General features: G+C 30.8%; 1 protein-coding gene across 1 annotated transcript; it reads right to left on the bottom strand.

Moving 5' to 3' along the window:
- Positions 1-1,136: 1,136 nt before the first annotated feature.
- On the bottom strand, positions 1,137-20,593 carry LOC127730474 (spliceosome-associated protein CWC27 homolog). The gene is made up of 11 exons (XM_052238902.1): positions 20,467-20,593; positions 18,810-19,019; positions 17,103-17,246; positions 16,044-16,142; positions 15,140-15,237; positions 14,023-14,092; positions 12,389-12,487; positions 7,146-7,267; positions 5,931-6,019; positions 3,965-4,235; positions 1,137-1,779 (listed from the first exon to the last, which is right to left on the bottom strand). The coding sequence occupies exons 1-11, from the start codon at positions 20,506-20,508 to the stop codon at positions 1,620-1,622; spliced, it is 1,404 nt and encodes a 467-aa protein (XP_052094862.1). The 5' UTR covers positions 20,509-20,593; the 3' UTR covers positions 1,137-1,619.
- Positions 20,594-20,684: the final 91 nt, after the last annotated feature.

Below are 20,684 nucleotides of genomic sequence, written 5' to 3'. Positions count from 1 at the left end.
TTACCAAGTTTTTGTTTTTCTTAACTGTCAAAACAACATAAAAAAATCAGCTGCTGTTAAAAGTATAATTAACAATATCAGGGTAATGTGTAAGGACATTCTGGACATTGTTCAGATGCTGATGAAAATTTCCATATATTCTGTTATATCCAGATTCTGACAAAGTAAACCAATAAATAGAGCATGATTGCCAATGATTGTATTACACATACAATTTATCTGTATTTACTACTAAGTATGTAATAAATGCTTATATCTGTTAGTTCATGATTAACTTTGTTTTTTTTTAAGACAAGTATCACGGTCGCGAAACACGTGACTTCGTCGTGATCAGTTTCGGAATAATGGCGCCCGTCAAATTATTATAGTTTGCTTGGATGTAAACTTTAAACGTAAGTATTTGCATATCATCGTGTTCACACATAGGACCCCCCTCATCATATGCATATTTTTCTTGCGAATATTTTGATGCATATTAAGTTATATTTCACTATAGGTTTCATAGAGAACATTCACGAAATATTTCAGAATTAAACCGTGGAACTGATCACTTAAACTCTAACCGTGAACACTGATCATTTATTGACAAAAAAAAAATTATTGCGTTCAGCTCGCAATAATGTCAAAAATATACATTGACGCTACTTTATATGAATGATTTAGTAAATATAGGTAAGTTTCTTTACACGATTGGTGAAAATAAGACACACAAATGGATTTACAGTGATTTTACGGTCATATCGTTTACACAATCCACAAACAATCTTCAGCAGGTCTGAAATATTTCGTGAATGTTCTCTATGAAACCAACAGTGAAATATAACTTAATATGCATCAAAATATTCGCAAGTAAAAATGTGCATATGATGAGGGGGGTCCTATGTGTGAACACGATGATATGTAAATACTTACGTTTACAGTTTACATCCAAGCGAACTATAATAATTTGACGGGCGCCATTTTTCCGTGAAACTGATCACGACGAAGTCACGTGTTTCGCGACCATGGGAATGTGTAACTTTTAAATTCTTTTCATTCTCAAAAGAGACAGTTTTTACAAAATAAGTTTCCTTTTATTTAATAAAAGACTGTGTGTCAACACATACAGTTCTTTACTTGTTTAAAAACAGCTTCAATTTTAATTTTATCTCCAGTTTTATTATATTTTTTTAATTATAACATAAAAAAAATCTGACAACATAACATCAAATAATATGTTCAATATAACTACATGTATCAACAAATGCAATTAAATCTTAGTGCAAGTTCTTTTTAATTAACATCTTTATTGAGCTATCTTATTTTAAACAAGCTGGAATTGTTTTGTTTTTTTATTCTAATAACAATTTGAAAACCAAAAAATAAATAAAATTCAATCCAAATTTTGAGGTTTTAGTTATGCAATAAATGTCAATTGCAAGCCTTTTTCAATTGCTGTAAGCTTTGAATTTGATACAAACTTCAATGTGGTATTAGTTTTATAGAACTGAAAAATTTATTTCTCTGCTAATACTCAGTTAGCATAAAGAGATCTTTGCACATGCCTTATCCAGTATTAAAAAACACAGACGTCCAATTGTTTGTGAAGAGAACACCAGATTCAAAACAATTAACATGTGTTATCTCCGCTCTTTCATCACTTGTTTACTTGCTTCACGTCTTCGTTTAGTCAATGGGTTCCTTGGATCATGAATTTCATATCTGTCCAACTCTTCAACATTTGCATCAATGACTTTCCTCTTCCGTTCATCATCCATGAATTTTAGCTTGTGCCTCATCCTGTAAGTTTACAAATTTATACATTGTACATACGATAAAATCATGTATCATTTTCATGATCCAATATACTCAATCATAACAAACATTTAATTCTGCACTAAGTAGATATTTCTTTTCAACAAATAGATTTATATATATTTCAGATAGATTTATTCAGTGACAGCCAATGTAAATGATAAATTTGTTGGAAATTCATTGATTTACATCATGTTGCAAAGTTTCAGTTGATATTCACGCCATCTTGAAATTACTAAACAAAAGTTAGTTCTGATTGATTGCTTTACAGCTTATTGGTGTGACTAAGATTCTACTGGCTTGAATGAGTTATAAAATTGGTAACAAGTCAGGAATGATTGATTAATTGATTGATTGATTGATTGATTGATGGTGTTTAATGCCTATTTCAGCATGGCCACCATTGGCTATATTGTGCAGGTCAGTTTTTGTTTTTATTGGAGGAGGAAGCAAGATTGACATTCAGCAAGAAAACAGGCAATCCTATTCGATTCAGATTGGAGTGAACAAGTCAGGAAGGGGAGAAGAAATACTATGTGGATTGTATCATAGTAAGGGTATTTGAGACCTGATCACTGAATATGTTGCTATAGAATTACATATCATTGGATAAGTGCTGATAGTTAAAATTGATACATTTACTATAATGCATTTCCTATGTTTTAATCTGTATAATAGGATTAGTTTTATTCATATAATTACCTTTGTTTAATACGTATGGTGTTAATTACATATCATCAGTCATTACATTTAATATATGAAAATGATAGCTGTGTTCACTGATGGTTTACTCAATGCTGACCCATATGTTATTATTTAATATTTATTTGTTAAACATAATTTGTAAAACTATCACATTATACAATTTAGAAATTATGGTTCTAAAACGGCACTTCAAAAAACAGTACAGGAAAACAACAAACAAACAAGAATATACCTTCAACATTGTAAGTGGAACCCAAGGAACATGGTTAATTTAAAGCATCAATTTATGGGTTACTCTCGCTGTGTACTTTAGGTGATGAAGAAGAAGAGAGTATTCATTCATTTGTATCTGACAGGAAAAAAATGAATTCAGAGAGTAAAAATATTTGGTAAGTATTGGTATCATGCATCAGTCAAGGAGATCCAAATATAAACTCCTTTGTTAAATGAATTATTTACTAGTGAAACTATTTTATGTTACACTTTCCTTTCACATTCCTTTAATTAGTGACCTCAGAACAGAACATATTCCCTGTTAGGTAGCATTTTGTATCATATTAATAACATTATTGAAAATGAAACTCAAATAAAAGTATCTGAAAATGAAATAAATGGGGAATGTGTCCATGGGACACAGATGATGCCCCAGCTTGCATATAACGTAATAAAGGAACATAACTCAAGAACGGTAAAAGTGATGCTACCCAAATTCGTACTTTATCTGAGTTTTGTAGTAATAAGTATTGTTTATAGTTTCATAACATTTGGTTGAGGCAAACTTAAGTTGGAGAACAGAAACGAAAAATTCAGCAAGTTTTCCATTTGTAAAGGGCATAACTCTAGAACAGTAAAAGTAACGCCACCAAAATTCACTCTTGATCTGTGTTTTGTGGTAATTAGCATTGTGTATAAGATTCATAACATTTGGTTGAGGCAAACTAAAGTTAGAGAACGGAAACGAAAAATTTCAGCAATTTTTCCATTTGTAAAGGGACATAACTCTAGAAAGGTAAAAGTGACGCCACTAAAATTCAAACTTGATCTGTGTTTTGTGGTAATAAGCATTGTGTATAAGTTTGGTTGAGGCACACTAAAGTTGGAGAACGGAAACTAATTTTGGACGTACGGGCGCACAGATGTATGGACGTACAGACGGACAAAGGTAAAACTTAATGCCCCCTCCTTTACGGCGGGGTATAAAAAATAATAAATACTTCTGTTAAAAAGATATCAAGAATACTGTTTCCTTTAAAAATCATAAAAATAAAAGCTAATGTTTATTTTGTGAAACTGAGAAGCACTCCATACCTTTATGAAAAGGTTAAACTTCTTTATTCTTAGTTTAATGAATGAAAAAGTTATAAAATTTTAGTAATTCATTATTTGGATTTTTTTTACACAAAATTTATTTCAAATCAAATTGTTTTTATGCCTTAATCTTATTTTTCCTATTATTTGTTTTTACCAAGACAAATCTGTTGGATCATCTTCTTCTTCCATCTTTTCACCTTCTTCCTTCTTTTCTTCTACCTTTTCATTTGCCTTTTCTTCTTCATCATCATCATAATCACCACCCAAAAGTTTAGCAGAACTTAGTTTACTTTTAAATTTTGATAACATTTCAAGTGTCATGGCTTCTCTATCTTTCCCTTTCTTTCCTTGTACTTTTTTTAAATCCTGGTACTTTTGTCTTTCCTTCATATAACTTTCAACAACTTCACTTATTTTTGGCTTTTCTACAAAAACAAAGAATTAAAGTTAAAAGTCTTATAAATCTTAATACATGTACAACTGATCATGTTCTTGTCAAATTCAAAAATTAAAGAGTATTTTGTTTTTAGATTAAAAATCGAACTTGAAGTTTTGATGGCTGGGTATTGTAGGTATTGTAGATTAACATGTCCCTATATATTAATTAAAGTTCTGGTTTTGATGGCTGGATATTGTAGGTATTGTAGATTAACATTTCCCTATACATTAATTAAAATTCTGGTTTTGATGGCTGGATATTGTAAGTATTGATGGATATCTCCCAGTAGAAGTGGTGGATTCAGGGGGAGGGGCCGTAGAGGGTGTACACAAGATAAAGATATGACATAAGACAACCATTGACGAGGTTCTGAATAAAATTGAGAATGGAAATGGGGAATGTGTCAAATAGACAATGACCCATCCAAGAGCAGAAAACAGCTGAAGGCCACCAATGGGTCTTCAACACAGCGGGAAAATCCCGCACCTGGAGGCGGGCTTGGATGTATTCATTAATCAAATAAAAAACCTTTGCCTCCTGTGTTAAGGAAATACAAAATCAACTATTCAAAAGTGTTAAAATAAAATATGAAATTGCAAATGCCTTTATGCAAACATGGTTCTAACTTATCTTCCATTTCACTGGAAACTAATTTCTATAATTTTCAAAAGACAAAATGCTAGTTTAATACTGCTGCATGTTGATGTGCTTGAAGTCAGTAACATCAGAAGTTGTTGCTTTAGTTAATATTGTCATTTTTTACACTTGAAGAATGTTGTGTAAACTGGAGGTTTTATAATCTTTGTTATAATTTGTTTACGCCTTGTAGAGACGTGTGATGATTAAGAGGATGACCAATGGTATAGATACTTATCTATTATTCAAACCTGTATTTTGACTTCTTAGGCAGTGTTCTCCCCAGGGCCTTATTGCAATATGGTGCCATAATGCTATATTTATTTTTACCATAGTTCTACTGAAAAGATGTTATGATAGAAGGTATTTACATGTGGTGCTGTAATTTGGGGAAACGGTGCTATCTGGAATCTCACGATGGTATTTGAAAATACATGGGAGAACACTGTTCTGGTACTGACATGATTTTTTTTTTTTTAAATATTTTCTAAAATTCCCTATTGATAAATTAAGAAATTATTAAGAAACTAACATTCCATCTACCTACGGCAAAGTTAACTTTAATGTATTCAGCTATTCTTGTTAGTCTTATTTGATCCAAGAGCTCCTAACATTTCAGCATATTTTATAAATCCCTAGCTTTTAACTGTTTAGGTTTGAGTGTTCCTGATGAAGGTCAATCCAGAAAAGCCCCTCCACTGCACAATATTTATACAGTGTTATTTTCATTTTCTAAATGGCTTTCTATTATTTGTGTTGTTTATTTGCTGTCTAATTGGCATTTTTTTTTTTTTTTGTAATATATATTTTTATTTTCATATCATTCTCAAGTCTCATCTACAAATAAAGATGTACAAAAAATAACTTTTGCAATTACTTATAAATATCTGGTTAACCATAATTGTTACAATAGAATACTCAGTCAATAATACAGTAAAGAATACATCTTCTTTAAGCTCTTTTTCCATTAATAATATTATCAATATTTGATCTAATCAGCATATACCTTACATTTATATTCATTGATATCATAAAAACAACTTACCTGTTTTTGACTGTGTCAAATCTTCTGTTGTCTTTGTTTTTCCTAACAATTCCCTCTTCAGTTTTCTTGCCTCTCTTTTTAGCTCATCTCTGTATAAAATATAACAATATTACACATTAGCATTTCAGTATATACCTTATTTACATAATTAGGTATTTTTGTATGTATAATTTAGAATGATATGTTTTAATTTTTTCCCATTTTTACATGTCAAAAGTATCTGAAGCAGTGACTTCTATTAAACGGATTTCAGTGTCTTATTGGTTCCTTGTGTAGTTTGGTTGCTGTATCATTGTCAGAGGTGTACCCTCACATTTCGAACCTAATATAATAATGAATTTATTTGTTAAACACAACTGAATAAAGACCTCTTTAACTATTAACAATACTATTGCTAGGGTCTTCCACATCCAATTGACTTTACCTAAGGAGTAAAACATCAAATTTCATTCTTATTTTCTGCAGTTTTCAACCTATAATGAACAAATTTTTTTAGATGGTCTTTTGAATTGGACAACCCATATGGGTGTAGTTATTATAGTAAATATATTGTTTGAAATGATATTTTATTTATATCATTGATTTACCTCTTAGAATGGGTATTGAAAAGAATGTAACTCGGATTGCTAATTTTTTTAAGTATAAATCTTATGACCTTTAAAGGCATATGCAGTACAAACAAAAAATCTGCTTTTAAACAATTTTAACATCCAATTTAAATAAATCTTCCTCAATGATCTGAAATTATGGCCATCTATGAAAGAACAGTTATATATTACTTGTCACAGACGCGGATCTAGAATTTATGGTTAGAAAGGGTGCAACCCTGGCAAATAAAATAAAATGGACATGTATAAAGCTTAAAAATATATTTCTTCTAATATTTGGTGGTAACCCTTTCGTCTGAATCCACCCATGTGTCAGAAATATATTATTTTCTTGGACGCCAGATGCTTGATACAGACTCTATTGATATTGTAGTTTTTTTATGATAATTAATGTTTAGATTCCCCTGAATAGGTTTAAATGAAGTGGGTAATTAAAGCCATTTAGTATTTCTACTTTTTGCATGACAACAAATCTTGTGGTTTTCTTAGTGGAAATACTTTATCAGTCAAATTATCCAACTGTGGAGATGAGAGTTTTTGTTCTCAAAGAAAATCTAACTTCAAATGACTTTAATACATGACAATACTTTAACCATATTGTACTTACAATGTACTTGTATCATGATCATCTTCATCATCACTATTTTCTTCATGTTTTCTTTTATCCTTTCCTTCTCTCAGTTTTTCTGCCACTGTTTTTGCTATGTCTTGTCTACCAGCTTCATCTTCCTTTAAATAAACAATTCATATGCCAGAATACAATTCTTCTCCAGGCAGAAAAATGTGCTTTAGTTTTACTGAATAAAGGTAGGAGGACTCTAACTTACACATGTTTGTTAAGAACTTAAAGGATCTGGTTTAGTGGAAAAATACATAAGTCTCCCCTTCATCAATAGAAGACACACCATAACTGAAAGGCTAAAATCTATAGTGCACTGTTAAGATCTTGTCATCACAACTAAGAATATATATAAGTTTGCTTTGGCAAAAGAATATAGCGGTATATGGTTTGGGATGGACATGAAAATTTTGTCTGAAAGAGAGGTCACCTTGAATAGTACTAGACAGGTCATCTTGTGGTGATACACCTAAACATCAAAAGCCTATGTCAAAGGATAAAAGATTTACAACCTGGACAAGAAAATGTCCCAAAAGGTCAACTTTTTTACCTTGAGTTGTGAGGTCAATGTAACATGAAGATCATGATGAAATGTGACATTCTGTTGTACTGTAATACACCTTCATGCCAAATATCATGAGTTTATGTCACTAGCTGTACAGAAGGAGATGTTAAAAGGTGTTAGCTGCAAAGTTCCTGTAAACTGAATTGACCCAAACTCTTACATTTGGTTTATAACATACTAAAACATATATATGATTACAAAATAAATAGGGAATGTGTCCATGGGACACAGATGATGCCCCCGCTTGCATATAACCTTATAAAGGGACATAACTCAAGAACAGAAAAAGTGATGCTATCCAAATTTGTACTTGATCTAAGTTTTGTGGTAATAAGCATTGTGTAAAAGTTTCATAAAATTTGGTTGAGGCAAACTAAAGTTAGAGAACTGAAACGAAAAAATTCAGCAATTTTCCCATTTGTAAAGGGCATTACTCTAGAACGGTAAAAGTGACGCCACCAAAAATCAAACTTGATCTGTGTTTTGTGGTAATAAGCATTGTGCATAAGTTTCATAACATTTATTTAAGGCAAACTTAAGTTAGAGAACGGAAACAAAAAATTTAGCAATTTTTCCATTTGTAAAGGGGCATAACTCTATAACGGTAAACGTGACGCTACCAAAATTCAAACTCCATCTGTGTTTTGTGGTAATAAGCATTGTGTATAAGATTCATAACATTTGGTTGAGGCAAACTAAAGTTTGAGAACAGAAACCAATTTTGGGACGTATGGACGTACAGACGGATAAGGGTAAAACTTAATCGGAGGGGGGCATAAAAAACAGTAGGAAATAATAAACAATGCAGAAAATTAATATAAAGTATCAACATTTCATATATATTTTTGGACTTAATGCCATCTAGTTAACCATCATGATGACCTCTGAAATTGTTGGTGGTAATGTGACCCTGATCAAAACATAAAGATAAATATAAAGAGACAGACAAGCATGTGCAATAGTATAATAACAATTTCCATGTCTGTTTGATTTCATGTCATTCATTAAAAAAATCAGTAAATCATTATTCTACCTTTATAAGAGTATTGCTTAGCCAAAAGGAATTTGTTGTCGTCAATTTTGAACTTGCTAGTTCACAAGGTCAAAGTCCGCAGTCAGACATGTCACCCTACCCAGACACATTTTTCCAACTCCAGATCAACCAGTCAGACTAAAATGAGGTTGAATTATGGTCTTGCTAGACAACAATGTATTGGTGATGTTTTAAGCTCATTTTTACAAAACTAAATAAAAAATTAAACTGACTGCTAATAGCAAATAAGTGTTCAATTTTCTGCTCTTGAAACAAAAATAACATACTTTATTTTTTTCAAAGTATACAGTCGAAATTGTAGCTAATGCCACTGTTTACCTCACCATCAAACAAAACAATCTTCTTTTTCTTATAAAATTAGTTATTCATAACAATTCACAGCATTTACTGTATTTTTTATCATTATTCCCAGTGTTATAATTTTCTGTAATTATTTGGGCATTTGCTAACCACAAATTCAAATATTATGGTTAATTTAACTGTTAATTACAAAACCACATCAAACATCCACATTCAACTTTTTAAAATTATACCATGAAAGTTAACTCATTGTAATCACTCTGTACATTTCTTCTGTATTAAATATAAATTTGATTATCCCTTCAGCTGAAGATATTATTTTTTCTTTTCATTTGAAAAGTGAAGTTTGGTATGAAAAACTTTAGTCTGGGAGAACTTTAATTACTTATTAGTTGTAATAGGCTAGCTGTCCGAAACTGTGAGTACTCTTATTTTGGTGCTTTGTGTCTATTGTTTGTATGCAAGTTGTTTTTTGTGTCTTGTACCCATCTTTTAAGAGCCAATTGTATCTGATTTTAACAGTTTGTTCTTAAGTCATGCTGTTATTGTGTTGCTCAGTCTTTAGTTTTCTACGTTTTGTTTTATGTACTGTTGTCTGTTTGTCTTTATCTTTTTTAGCCATGGTGTTGTCAGTTTATTTTTCGACTAATTAGTTCAAATTTCCCTTTGGTATCTTTAGTCTCTCTTTTACGCCATTGTCCCAAGTTAGGGGAAGGGTAGAGCGCTAACAAACGTGTTTAACCTACCACATTCTTTATGTGTCTGTCCCAAGTCCGGAGCCTGTAGTTCAGTGGTTGTCTGTCATATTTGTTTTGTTTTTCATAAAACTTTTGTTATAAATTAGACCTTTAGTTTTCTTGTTAGAATTGTTTTACATTTTTCATGTCAGGGACTTTTATAGCCGACTATATGGTGTGGGTTTTTCTCATTGTTGCAGTCTGTATGGTGGCCCATAATTGCCTAAATCCACTTCATTTGAACTTTGGTGAATACTTGTCTCATTGGCAATCATACCACATCGTCTAATTTTTACATAAACATAAATTTCTTGGCTACCAAGGTTGCCTTTTACATTTTTAAGTCACTACTGGGGAAACTTAACATCCATGCAATTGAATATCTGTATCTATTTAAGCTTGTGCTTTCACTCTGTTAATTGATGCCTTTGATATTAAGGTGCATAGCTTACAAAATTGTGTAGTTAGCAATTGAAATGCCTATTATGAATCAAGATCTATACCACATACTGACATATAGTTGCTAAATTCTAATTTATTTGGTCTCTGGTGGAGAGTTGTCTCATTGGCAGTCATACCAAATCTACTTATTTTTATATCTATTTATGTATTATTACAGTTATAAATCAAAGCATCATGGATGTTGTGATTCATCCAATTTTGTAGCTAGTCTGACATTTTTTCTGACCATACTTACAATAATTATTTTGTTATCTTCATTTCCATAATATCAATGTAAAATTTCTATTCTATTGCCAAAAGGTGGAGAATTTTGCAATATTGAAGCAATTTATTTTGGTATTTCAATTGAAGACACAGTCAGATTTTTTTACATCTTTTTTTTTAGAAAGTTTGGAAATTTTGACAAGAATGTTAAGGGAAATCTTCAAATGTGTAGCATATTTTGTATGATTTAATAACTAAGTTTTATCTAAATTGGTGTTCATTCTTCATTAAGGAAAAAAAAACATTTCCTGTATTCAAATATACATGTATAAATACCTAAAGCTGAGATAATTCCAATTACTGTTAAATAGCATTATAATGGGGAATATACAAATAAATTTATTGTAGAAAATGCTCAGGTAAGAGTTATGCAATTGTGTTTAGTGCTTCAACCAAATTACTGATAATTATAACTTAAATAAAACCTTAATTATTAACTTATGTCAGGTGATTATGACACTTATTTTACAACTATTGAGGTCAAGATTTTGTGTATTCAGTTAGATGTGTAATAAATTGAATCCACAAATTTTTGACCTCAATACCAGTATGATTATCAACTGTTATGATATATTAATATAACTGTGGTCAATTAAGACAGCATTTGAGTGAAGTTTAATCCAATTAATACTTACACCTTTGAGTGTAATTGTTTGAAAATCGTGGCAGCTGTCCATCATACTGGTATTGTATAAAATAATCTCATTTGCCTAATGCAAGAATGGGAATAATAGCATTTCAAACATGAGGCTCTCAAGAGCCTGAATTGCTCACCTGTAATTTTTTGCTTAAATCTTTCATCAATGATTATTTTTGCTTTTCAATATATATTAATGTATATATATTGTATCTGTCATATTTTCTTCAAAAGCAAAAAAATGCATTTTACCCCTATGTTCCATTTTAGCCATAGTGGCTATGTTTCTTGACGTACTCCTTAAGGGGTCAATTGACAATTTTGGTCATATAAACTTATTTGTAGATCTTACTTTGCTGAACATTTTTGCTGTTTACAGTTTATCTTTATCTATAATAATATTCAAGATAATAACCAAAAACTGCAAAATTTCCTTAAAATTACTAATTTAGTTGCAGCAACCCAACAATGGGTTGTTAGATTCATCTGATAATTTCAGGGCTGATAGAACTTGACCTAATGAACATTTTTACCCCTGTCAGATTTGCTCTAAATGCTTTAGTTTTTGAGATATAAGCCAAAAACTGCATTTTACCCCTATGTTCTATTTTTAGCCATGGCGGCCATATTTTTTGACGAAACAGAAAATAAAACACAAACTTTATTCTAGAAACCCTAAGGATCATTCAGCTTAAGTTTGGTTGGAATTGGTTCAGCAGTTTCAGAGGAGAAGATGTTTGAAATAGTTTACAAAAGATGGATGCCAAGTGATGAACAGTGAGCTAAAAAGTGTGGGAATCAACTCTGATATTGATACACATCTTGAACCAAATTTAATTCAATGGCTAACAGGAACATAAGATACTGATAAAACACTTTCATTATTCTTATTAACTGCTCAAATTCGATAAATCACATTTTCCACATTGAGAAATGGCAAGTGTATATCTAAAATAAAGAAGTTGTTCACCCAACCTTTTCTTTATTTAAGGACAAATATCATATTAAAAGTTGGCAGTTGATGATTAAAATGGTGTATAAAGTTTCTGCAAGTCATAGAACATGTAAAAACACATACTTATTTTCATGACATGTCCTCAACTAAGAATTTTGCACCATCTCCAAATCTGGAGTGATCACATAGATCCAGCATGGCTGAATCAAAATTTTTTAAATTGACTACGTAATTGTCATCTGTAATCATGGTAATACCTCTTGACTTTTGGCTCTTTCCTCTAGATTTTCCACATCTGTACTAAGTGTGGGATCATCGGTTAAATCATGACTACTTTTACCCTTTCCTCTCATTTCCTATAAATAAATTAATACATAACTTGTTACTAAACTGATTTTTAATCTATTTGACATTCAAGATTATCTTCCATGATATGCAATACATTGCCCTGAGGTTCTGCATCCTTACGCATTAAATCCATAACGTGTTGTTTTCATTTTTTATGCCAAATATCATAAGTCTAAATCATATGAGAAAAGTTATGTTCAATGCACAAAAATGTACAGAAAAATAAAGTATTTTGACCTTGAGGTCAATGGTTAAGGTCAAATAGAGTTCATGATATGGGACACCATCTTAAGGTTAAATAAATTCAATGCCGAATATAAGAGGCCTGTGTCAAAATATAAAAAAATTCATAAGGGGTTCCACGGAATCCTGTGTCTCGCCTGCAATTACTGCTGTCAGTGTTCAAGTGTAATGTTGACTTAAAAAGAAAGTCCATTTATCAGTAAAATACAGAATTTAAAAAAAAATTCAAACTTTTTCTTTAGATGCTATTTTTGGGTCTTGAAGATGAGCTTTTGTAAAAGTTTCATAACAATCCATGAAGGTTTACAAATTTATCATGTAAATTTTTTTTTATCCAAGACTGTCTTTAAATGTTATCTGTAAAAAATGAAGTCCATCTTATCAGAAAAATACTAAAAATGAAAAAAATATATTTTCAAAGGTTTGCTTCAGACATTATCTCTTAATCGTTAAAAAGCTACTGCCAAAGTTTCATAAAACTCTATGAAGGTTTGACAAAGTAATTGATGTGTAACAAACTTTAACCCCAGACTGTATCTACTTGTTAACTGTAAAAAAACTAAGTCCATTTATCAGTAAAATATGGAAAAATGAAAATAAATGTTTGCAAAATTTTCCTCTGGATACTGTCTTTTTGTCATAAGCAAGCTTCTGTCCAAATTTTATAAAATTCCATGAAGGTTTGACAAAGTTATTGATGACTGAAAAATTTTAACCTCAGACAAAATCTGAAGTTAACTGTAAAAAAACTAAGTCCATTTATTAGTAAAATAGGGAAAATAATTATTTAAAAAATTTTGCCCTGGATACTGTATTTTGGTCATAAAGAACCTTCTGTCCAAATTTCATAAAATTCCATGTATGTTTGACAAAGTTATTGATGTCCAAATAAATTTTAACCACAGACTGAACCTAAATGCTGACGCCGCCACCAACTGAATCTAGGATCGCTATGTCTCGCTTTCGCAAAATAAATTTCACAAGCTCGACAAAAAGTAATAGCTTAGACAAGATTGTATGAGAAGCAGAACCAGAACCAGAAGAAATACTACTAAAACATAATGTTTCCTTTTGTGGAAAGAAATAATATTACATTTGTAATAATAATGTACCGGTACATGTATTGACAAATTATTTCAGCACAATAAATGGCCTTTGTCGTGTCAATCTCTTTTCCAGATGCTGTTCATTAGTGTTTTATTGTATTACATGTATTGCATTTGGAAAACAGACTGCCACTGACATTTTAAGACCATTCTTGTCCACAAATATTTGTTGCCCCTGAAATCTTAGTTCTTGCCTTTGTTGCTATTGTGTCATTTTCTTCATTTTCTTCTGCCTCTTCACCAAATGATAACAACTTGAAATTTCTATAAAAGAAAAAATATTTTGTTAATTCATATTAATGCATTGGTTTTAATGAACAAGCAGGTTGTGTGGAGGGTTGGGTACTCACAATCATGTTTAGCACCACCACATTCTTTATGTGCCTAAGTCAGGAGCATGTTATTCAGTGGTTGTCTGCCATATATGTTTTTCGCTTAATGTTTTTGCATTAATCAGGTCGTCACTTTTCTTTTTTGAATTATTTCACATTTTGTCATGCCAGGATCATTTATAGCTAACTATAAGGTATGGGTTTTGCTTATTGTTGAAGGCCATATGGTGACCTATAGTTGTTTGCATGCTTGTCCTATGATCTCTGGTGGATAGTTGTGTCTTTGGCAATCAAACCTCATTTCCTTATTTTATATAAGTAATCTGATAATACAAAGTTGAACTTATTTACCAATGTAAACTCAAATAGAAATAAAACTTTTTTAAAAGTATAAAGTAAACAGGAAGAAGATTAGTGGCAGGTTCATAAATGGTACTTTGGATCTAAATGGAGCTCAATGCCTTATAAAAGAAATATAGCTTTATCTAATATGCATTATGAGAATACATAACACAAAAAACAGTTAATCTATGGATATGGTAATAATTCCAACAATGTAGCTCACTAACATGATGGTCACTAACAAAAATTATCTGATATCTTATTGAGTTCCTTTGACCATAAGTGTTCTATCTGAACAGACTGACTGATGATGTCAACCTGTTAACATACCTATCATCACTGCTATTGACAGTGATAAAAGTAATAAAAAAATCATGTGTATTATGCTGGGAATGTTCACTACATCTTTATATACAGTGCACAGAAATTTAAACTGATTGTTAATGAAAGAAAATATACTTTATTGTTTTGTATCTTACAAAAGTAATCTAAAACTCACAACAGATATTTTCTTACTACATGATTGGCTTGGTTCTAAGACAAAATAATAACATTTCTATCCCATGTAGAGAATTGCTTGTTTACTGTACTAACGAATGAAAAACCTATTAAACAGAAAGCCTACATGCAGACTTACTTTGTAGCTTTTGATTTACTTTTGATCTTCTTGTCTTCATTTTTCTTGTCTTTACCTGTAGTCCTTGGTTCTATGTCATCAAATGGATTCGATAAAATCTAAAACAACCAAAAGGAGTGTGACCATTTGGCCTTAAACATTAAACTTTTTCATAAACCACCTAAAAACCAATACATTGCATTTACAAACTTAAATATGCAAAGTTAAGTCAAACATTGTTTCTGCATTTTCATATTTTAGAAAGTATTGGTAGCATCAAAAGTATCTCAGGATTTTAGCAAAATGTGCTGTTTAACTGCATTTTGAAGGTCTGTTTCTTTCTGGGACTCAACGGTTGAACCCTACACATGCAATAGTATAAAAGCAGCAATTAAATAAGTTCAAAGACATTATTAAGGCCAAGAAACCAGCTGAATTCAGAAATGAACCAGTCATTTTCTGTCTGCAAGATGTATATTTTAACTCTTCCATGATGAATATTCATAGAATTTTAACATTCTTGATATACCTTGCAGCTGAGAATTGTCATACAGTACCCGCCTGCTTTACAAACATAGTTTTGCCATAAATGTCAGATGCTCTTATGAGATCAAAAATTATGGTCAGCTCCTCCTACATGCTCTAAGCTTTGTATTGGCAGGGACAACTTTTAGTGTGTCCTATGAATGACTTTTTTATCTTTTGGAAAAATTATCAAGTTGGAAACAAAGTCTGTACTTTGAAAATGAACTATTCCAAACAATCTGAAGGAGACATGAGTAAATATACTTAATTTTGTTGTGTAGTTGCCATTTTTATATGACATAGATAAAAGGTAAGTAAGGGGAACTGGTTCCTTGATCTCTTGTTCCTTCTATCTGTGTTTCATCTATTTGAAGCATGGGTTTCAGTATTTTAAATTTACCTGTGCTTTATTAATTTTTGGTGGATATAATGGTCTGTCAGCACCGTCTGTTTCACACTCATTAAGTTTAATCATGTTATACACTGTATTACCAGTAACCTATTAAAGACATTAACAAATAAATGTTAACTATAAAAATCTAAGATGATTTGTCTGCAATACTTAGATACTATACCAATAAAGGAATATTTTTAAATCTACCACTTGTATTGTAAATACAAATCTCAAAAAGAGCAAGCCAAATAAAAGTAATGATCATATTATTTTGTAAAAATCAAACATCTTGGATACTGCTACATGTATCAATTACACAAAACTATAGCTATGTTATCTAGATGTTTAGATGACTATTTTTTTATGTTCTGCCTACTATAGAAAGGAGCATTGTGTCCAATGACAAATGTACATGCATATTCAGTGTGATAACATGTTCATGTCATATTATGTTCTGCTTTGTATCCAACAAACAAAATTTCAAATCTTTGTTGGGCTAGCTCCTTGTGTATAAGTCCATAGGAATACATGTAACTAATCCAGACATTCAATTCTGATTCTAAGCCAATCATTATACAAAATGATGTGTGTTTTGTGAAGAAAGAAAATACTTTTGTTATAGTCCTTGATTTGACCCAGCTGAGGATCAAACCAACAATGTCCTGTACTATAGAAGAATGTGTTACTATTGCACCATTGAAGTGTTAGAAATTAATAAGGCTCTTTAAAGTTTTTTAGATACAAAATTTGAAGTTTATTCAGTGGCAACTAAATCTATGCTGAAAAGCTATTTGTTAATATCTGCATGCTCTTTGTGAAATGTCTCTTCTCTTCATTAAAAAGAAACAATATGTCAAGATAAGATGTATTCAATGAGTAAGAATCTGAAAATATAAAAAAAAAATGATATCTTTAGAAGCAATTTCTCTTCTTCTTACTACATGTATGCTCTGTTTTAACACATTAACTGGAAATATAACCCCATAGAGGGATACACTCACATATAATTGTGTATTTCAAGAATTTTTATTGACAATGCAAAACAGTACCTATAATAAATCTTACTTTTCCAAATATGGTGTGTTTATTTTGTAGCTCTGGTGCTTTGTCCAAAGTGAAAAAGAACTGACTACCATTGTCATTCGACCCAGCATTTGCCATGGCAACCAGTCCTCTTCTAACAAATCGTAGTCTTGAATGAATTTCATCCTGAAAGAAATAAAACTTGTTATCGATTACAAAACAGTTGACATATGTTTTATATTGTTTCCTCATCATGTTTTGTCTAACTGCCACACACACCATATTTGCATATATTCATAAACAAAAACATGATAATCATTTAAATACACTTTTACAGTTCCATAATGAAATATATTTAGGAAAAGTTATATCAATATTCATTTTGGTAATTCCTGTTTATATCATTATTTAACTATTATTAAAAAAAAAATGACTTGCTTCTATAAACATTTACGATCAAATGGCAAATGGAAATTTGACAATCATTAAAATTAATCCACACTAACATACATATCAACATGATAAATAAGCTTAAAGTCTGAACCATACTGTGTTTATATCACTAAATTCAAAAACTTATTAACATTTTTCATTCATTGCTAATTTGTCTGACTTTAAGTTTTAAAATAAAAGAAAATGAAAAGAAAATTATTATTTTGTGAAAGAAAACTTTGTTAAAAGACACAGTTAGTGGATACTAGTCTGGTGAATAAGCATGATAAGTTTTCAAGTCCACATACATGTAACATGTACAACATATTGAAAAACAAATTCTGATTATACTTTACACAAAATCATGTAAATAGAAAGGTAAAAGTGATGTTTTAGTAAATTTCCTCAGTATTTGTACACATTCATATTTAAAATCTATTCTATTTTTTTTAGTTTGCAGATTCTATCTAACACAAAATACAGATCATAAGTACAGTTAGAATCAAATTCTTTTTCAATAAGTAAATAAACTGTTATCACAGAGATATGTCTTGCCTTTTTTGTAATTTTGATAATGCAAATGTTGAAATTAAAATAGTAATACTTTAACATGTAAGTTATGCAAATATTCAAAGTCAATGAACCATGACTGAAGGTACATAGCTAAACAATCTCCATGGAAATGAGACGTGCCAATGCTAATACAACTGCATACCAAATACCATTGACTTATTATAAGTCGTTCCCTTTTTAAACGAACCTAAACACAAACATTAACTTGTAAACTATGTAAAAGTTTCAAAGGCAATGAACCATGATCAGAGGTAGGGCTATATAATCTCCATGGAAACGATACTTGCAAATGCCAATAAATTTGCATACCAAATATCATTGACTTAACATAAGCAGTTCATCTTAAACTGATCTAATCACAAACTAATACATGTAAACTAGACAAAAGTTACGAAGTCAATAGACCATGAATATTCTCCATGGAAATGAGATGTGCTAATGCTTATACAACTGAATACCAATTAACATTGGCCTATCACTAATGGTTTACCTTGAACTGACCTAATCACAAACTAATACATGTAAACTTGGCAAAATTTTCAAAGTCAATAGACCATGACTAAGGGGGTGGAGCCAAATAATCTCCATGGAAATGAAATATTCCAAATTTTAAACTACTGCATACCAAATATCATTGACCTAATCACAAACTAAAACATTGTTGACGCCGCAGCCGCCGGAAACATCATACCTATGTCTCGCTTTTTGACTCTGTCAAAAACTGAAGAAAAAAAAACATTTTACCTTAAAAGGATGACCATAAATGGATTCACCACCATCTCCAGTGCCTGATGGGTCCCCTCCTTGTGCAATGAAATCCTTGATAATGCGATGGAAAATTGTATCCTCATAATATCCCTCCATACACAACTGAACAAAGTTTCGACATGCTTTTGGGGCTTCCTTTGACCATAATTCTATGTCAATGTCTCCTACACTTGTATCTAATAGAACCTGCAAATAGATATAATATAATACAGATGGTGTGGTCGTATGAAGAAAGCAAAGTATGGGTCAAGTCGATTTCTTTTATAAAATTAAACATTGAATCTCTCAATTAGGCAAGCTTTCCTATATTGTTTGAAGAGAAAATTATATGAGGATAAACGTACATGTAAATCCTTTTTAACTTCTTATTAGCCCATGTTGCTTTGTGATTCTTCTTATATGACAATTCTTTGATGAGAGATACTCCTCATGAAACCTTATTTGAATTTTATTCATAAACTATGGGTTTTTATTCTCAGCTTTTCATAAGCTGAAAATAATTAATGAGTTCATATTTATTGGAATTTTGCAAATGCCAATGTAAATGATTGTCTAAAATTATAGTTCTAAAATTATAGTCAATCTTTCTAATAAACAAGTTTTAACACCACAAATGAAACAAATTATACATTCTCTGTGAGTTGCAAAGTTGTAATAAAAAAATATAATTTAGTCTTCAGTCAGTGTAATAATTTTCTTAGGTAAATAAATAAATGTAAATAAATGTACAATTCATGCAGGTTTTGTCATTTTCATCTGCCTACCATGGGCAGCCCCTGTCCTGTCCATTCACTTCAGATTTTTTAACATATAAATGAAAACAAATGCTTTAAAAACTTTTTCTTTTAAAACATTGTGTGTGCTTAAGTCTTGTGATTAAAGAAAAGATTGTTTATGTATCAGTCCTATGATATACTTAAATTCTTACAAAAGTTGAATATGTTCTATATACTTGAGTGGCTAAGCTTTACTATAAAACACATGTACATGGACTTTCTTTTAAAAGAAAATCCTTTCAATAATCTTATCCAAATCTTCAGAAATATAATGCTATTGATTTATTGACTTCCTGTACTCTAATTCAATGACAGCTTTTCTGTATGTAGTGCTTCAGCAACCACACAGTGGGATAAGGAAGAAAAAATCTATCTCTTGGCATTGTTATAATAATTTTACGTGTATACAATGTTACTTATCTAATAGTGAAAAAGTATTTTTCCTACTCTTTAAATATAAATGCACAAGATTCCAATTACGTTTTTATAAATGTACTGTCTGAATTGACCTGGGTTCATTTGGGAGGAAACACCTGATAGCACATTGTGACATAAAGACATTTGCTTTGGGATGTCAAAATTTTGTAGAAAAGAACAAAATTATGTTGGAAGATCATTCTAAAATATTGAAATAATGAATACAGATTTTCAAAAAATACTTTCAAATGACTTTCTCTAGAGTTTTGAAATGTCTCCACTTATTACTGCATAACTTGATAAGCCTTATATACATGTAGCAGCCCCATGTAGCATAACAGCTGTTGTCATAATTGTAAACTGTCTGTTGGATTACATATTAATGGCAGAAGGGTTCACTTTATTTTTTGAAACTCTTGTTTATAGTAGAAAATTTCAACCTTTCCGCTTGTAGGCGGTTCTTGTATATAGATATTGCTCATTGCCTGTCAAACACGAACAAACTAGACCATTATTTGGAAATGGAAATGGGCGCAGACATTTTGTTTAGGTCTAACAAAAAGATAAAATTAGTAATTGGTCTATTTGTGTAATTAACTACCAATTTCACTTCCTTATTTTAAAAATGAAATTCTTATTAAATTATGTTAGGGATTTT

Source organism: Mytilus californianus, unplaced genomic scaffold (genome assembly GCF_021869535.1).
Source record: "Mytilus californianus isolate M0D057914Y unplaced genomic scaffold, xbMytCali1.0.p SCAF_1, whole genome shotgun sequence".
NCBI classification, from domain to species: Eukaryota; Metazoa; Mollusca; class Bivalvia; order Mytilida; family Mytilidae; genus Mytilus; species Mytilus californianus.
This window is presented reverse-complemented; position numbering and strand designations above follow the sequence as displayed.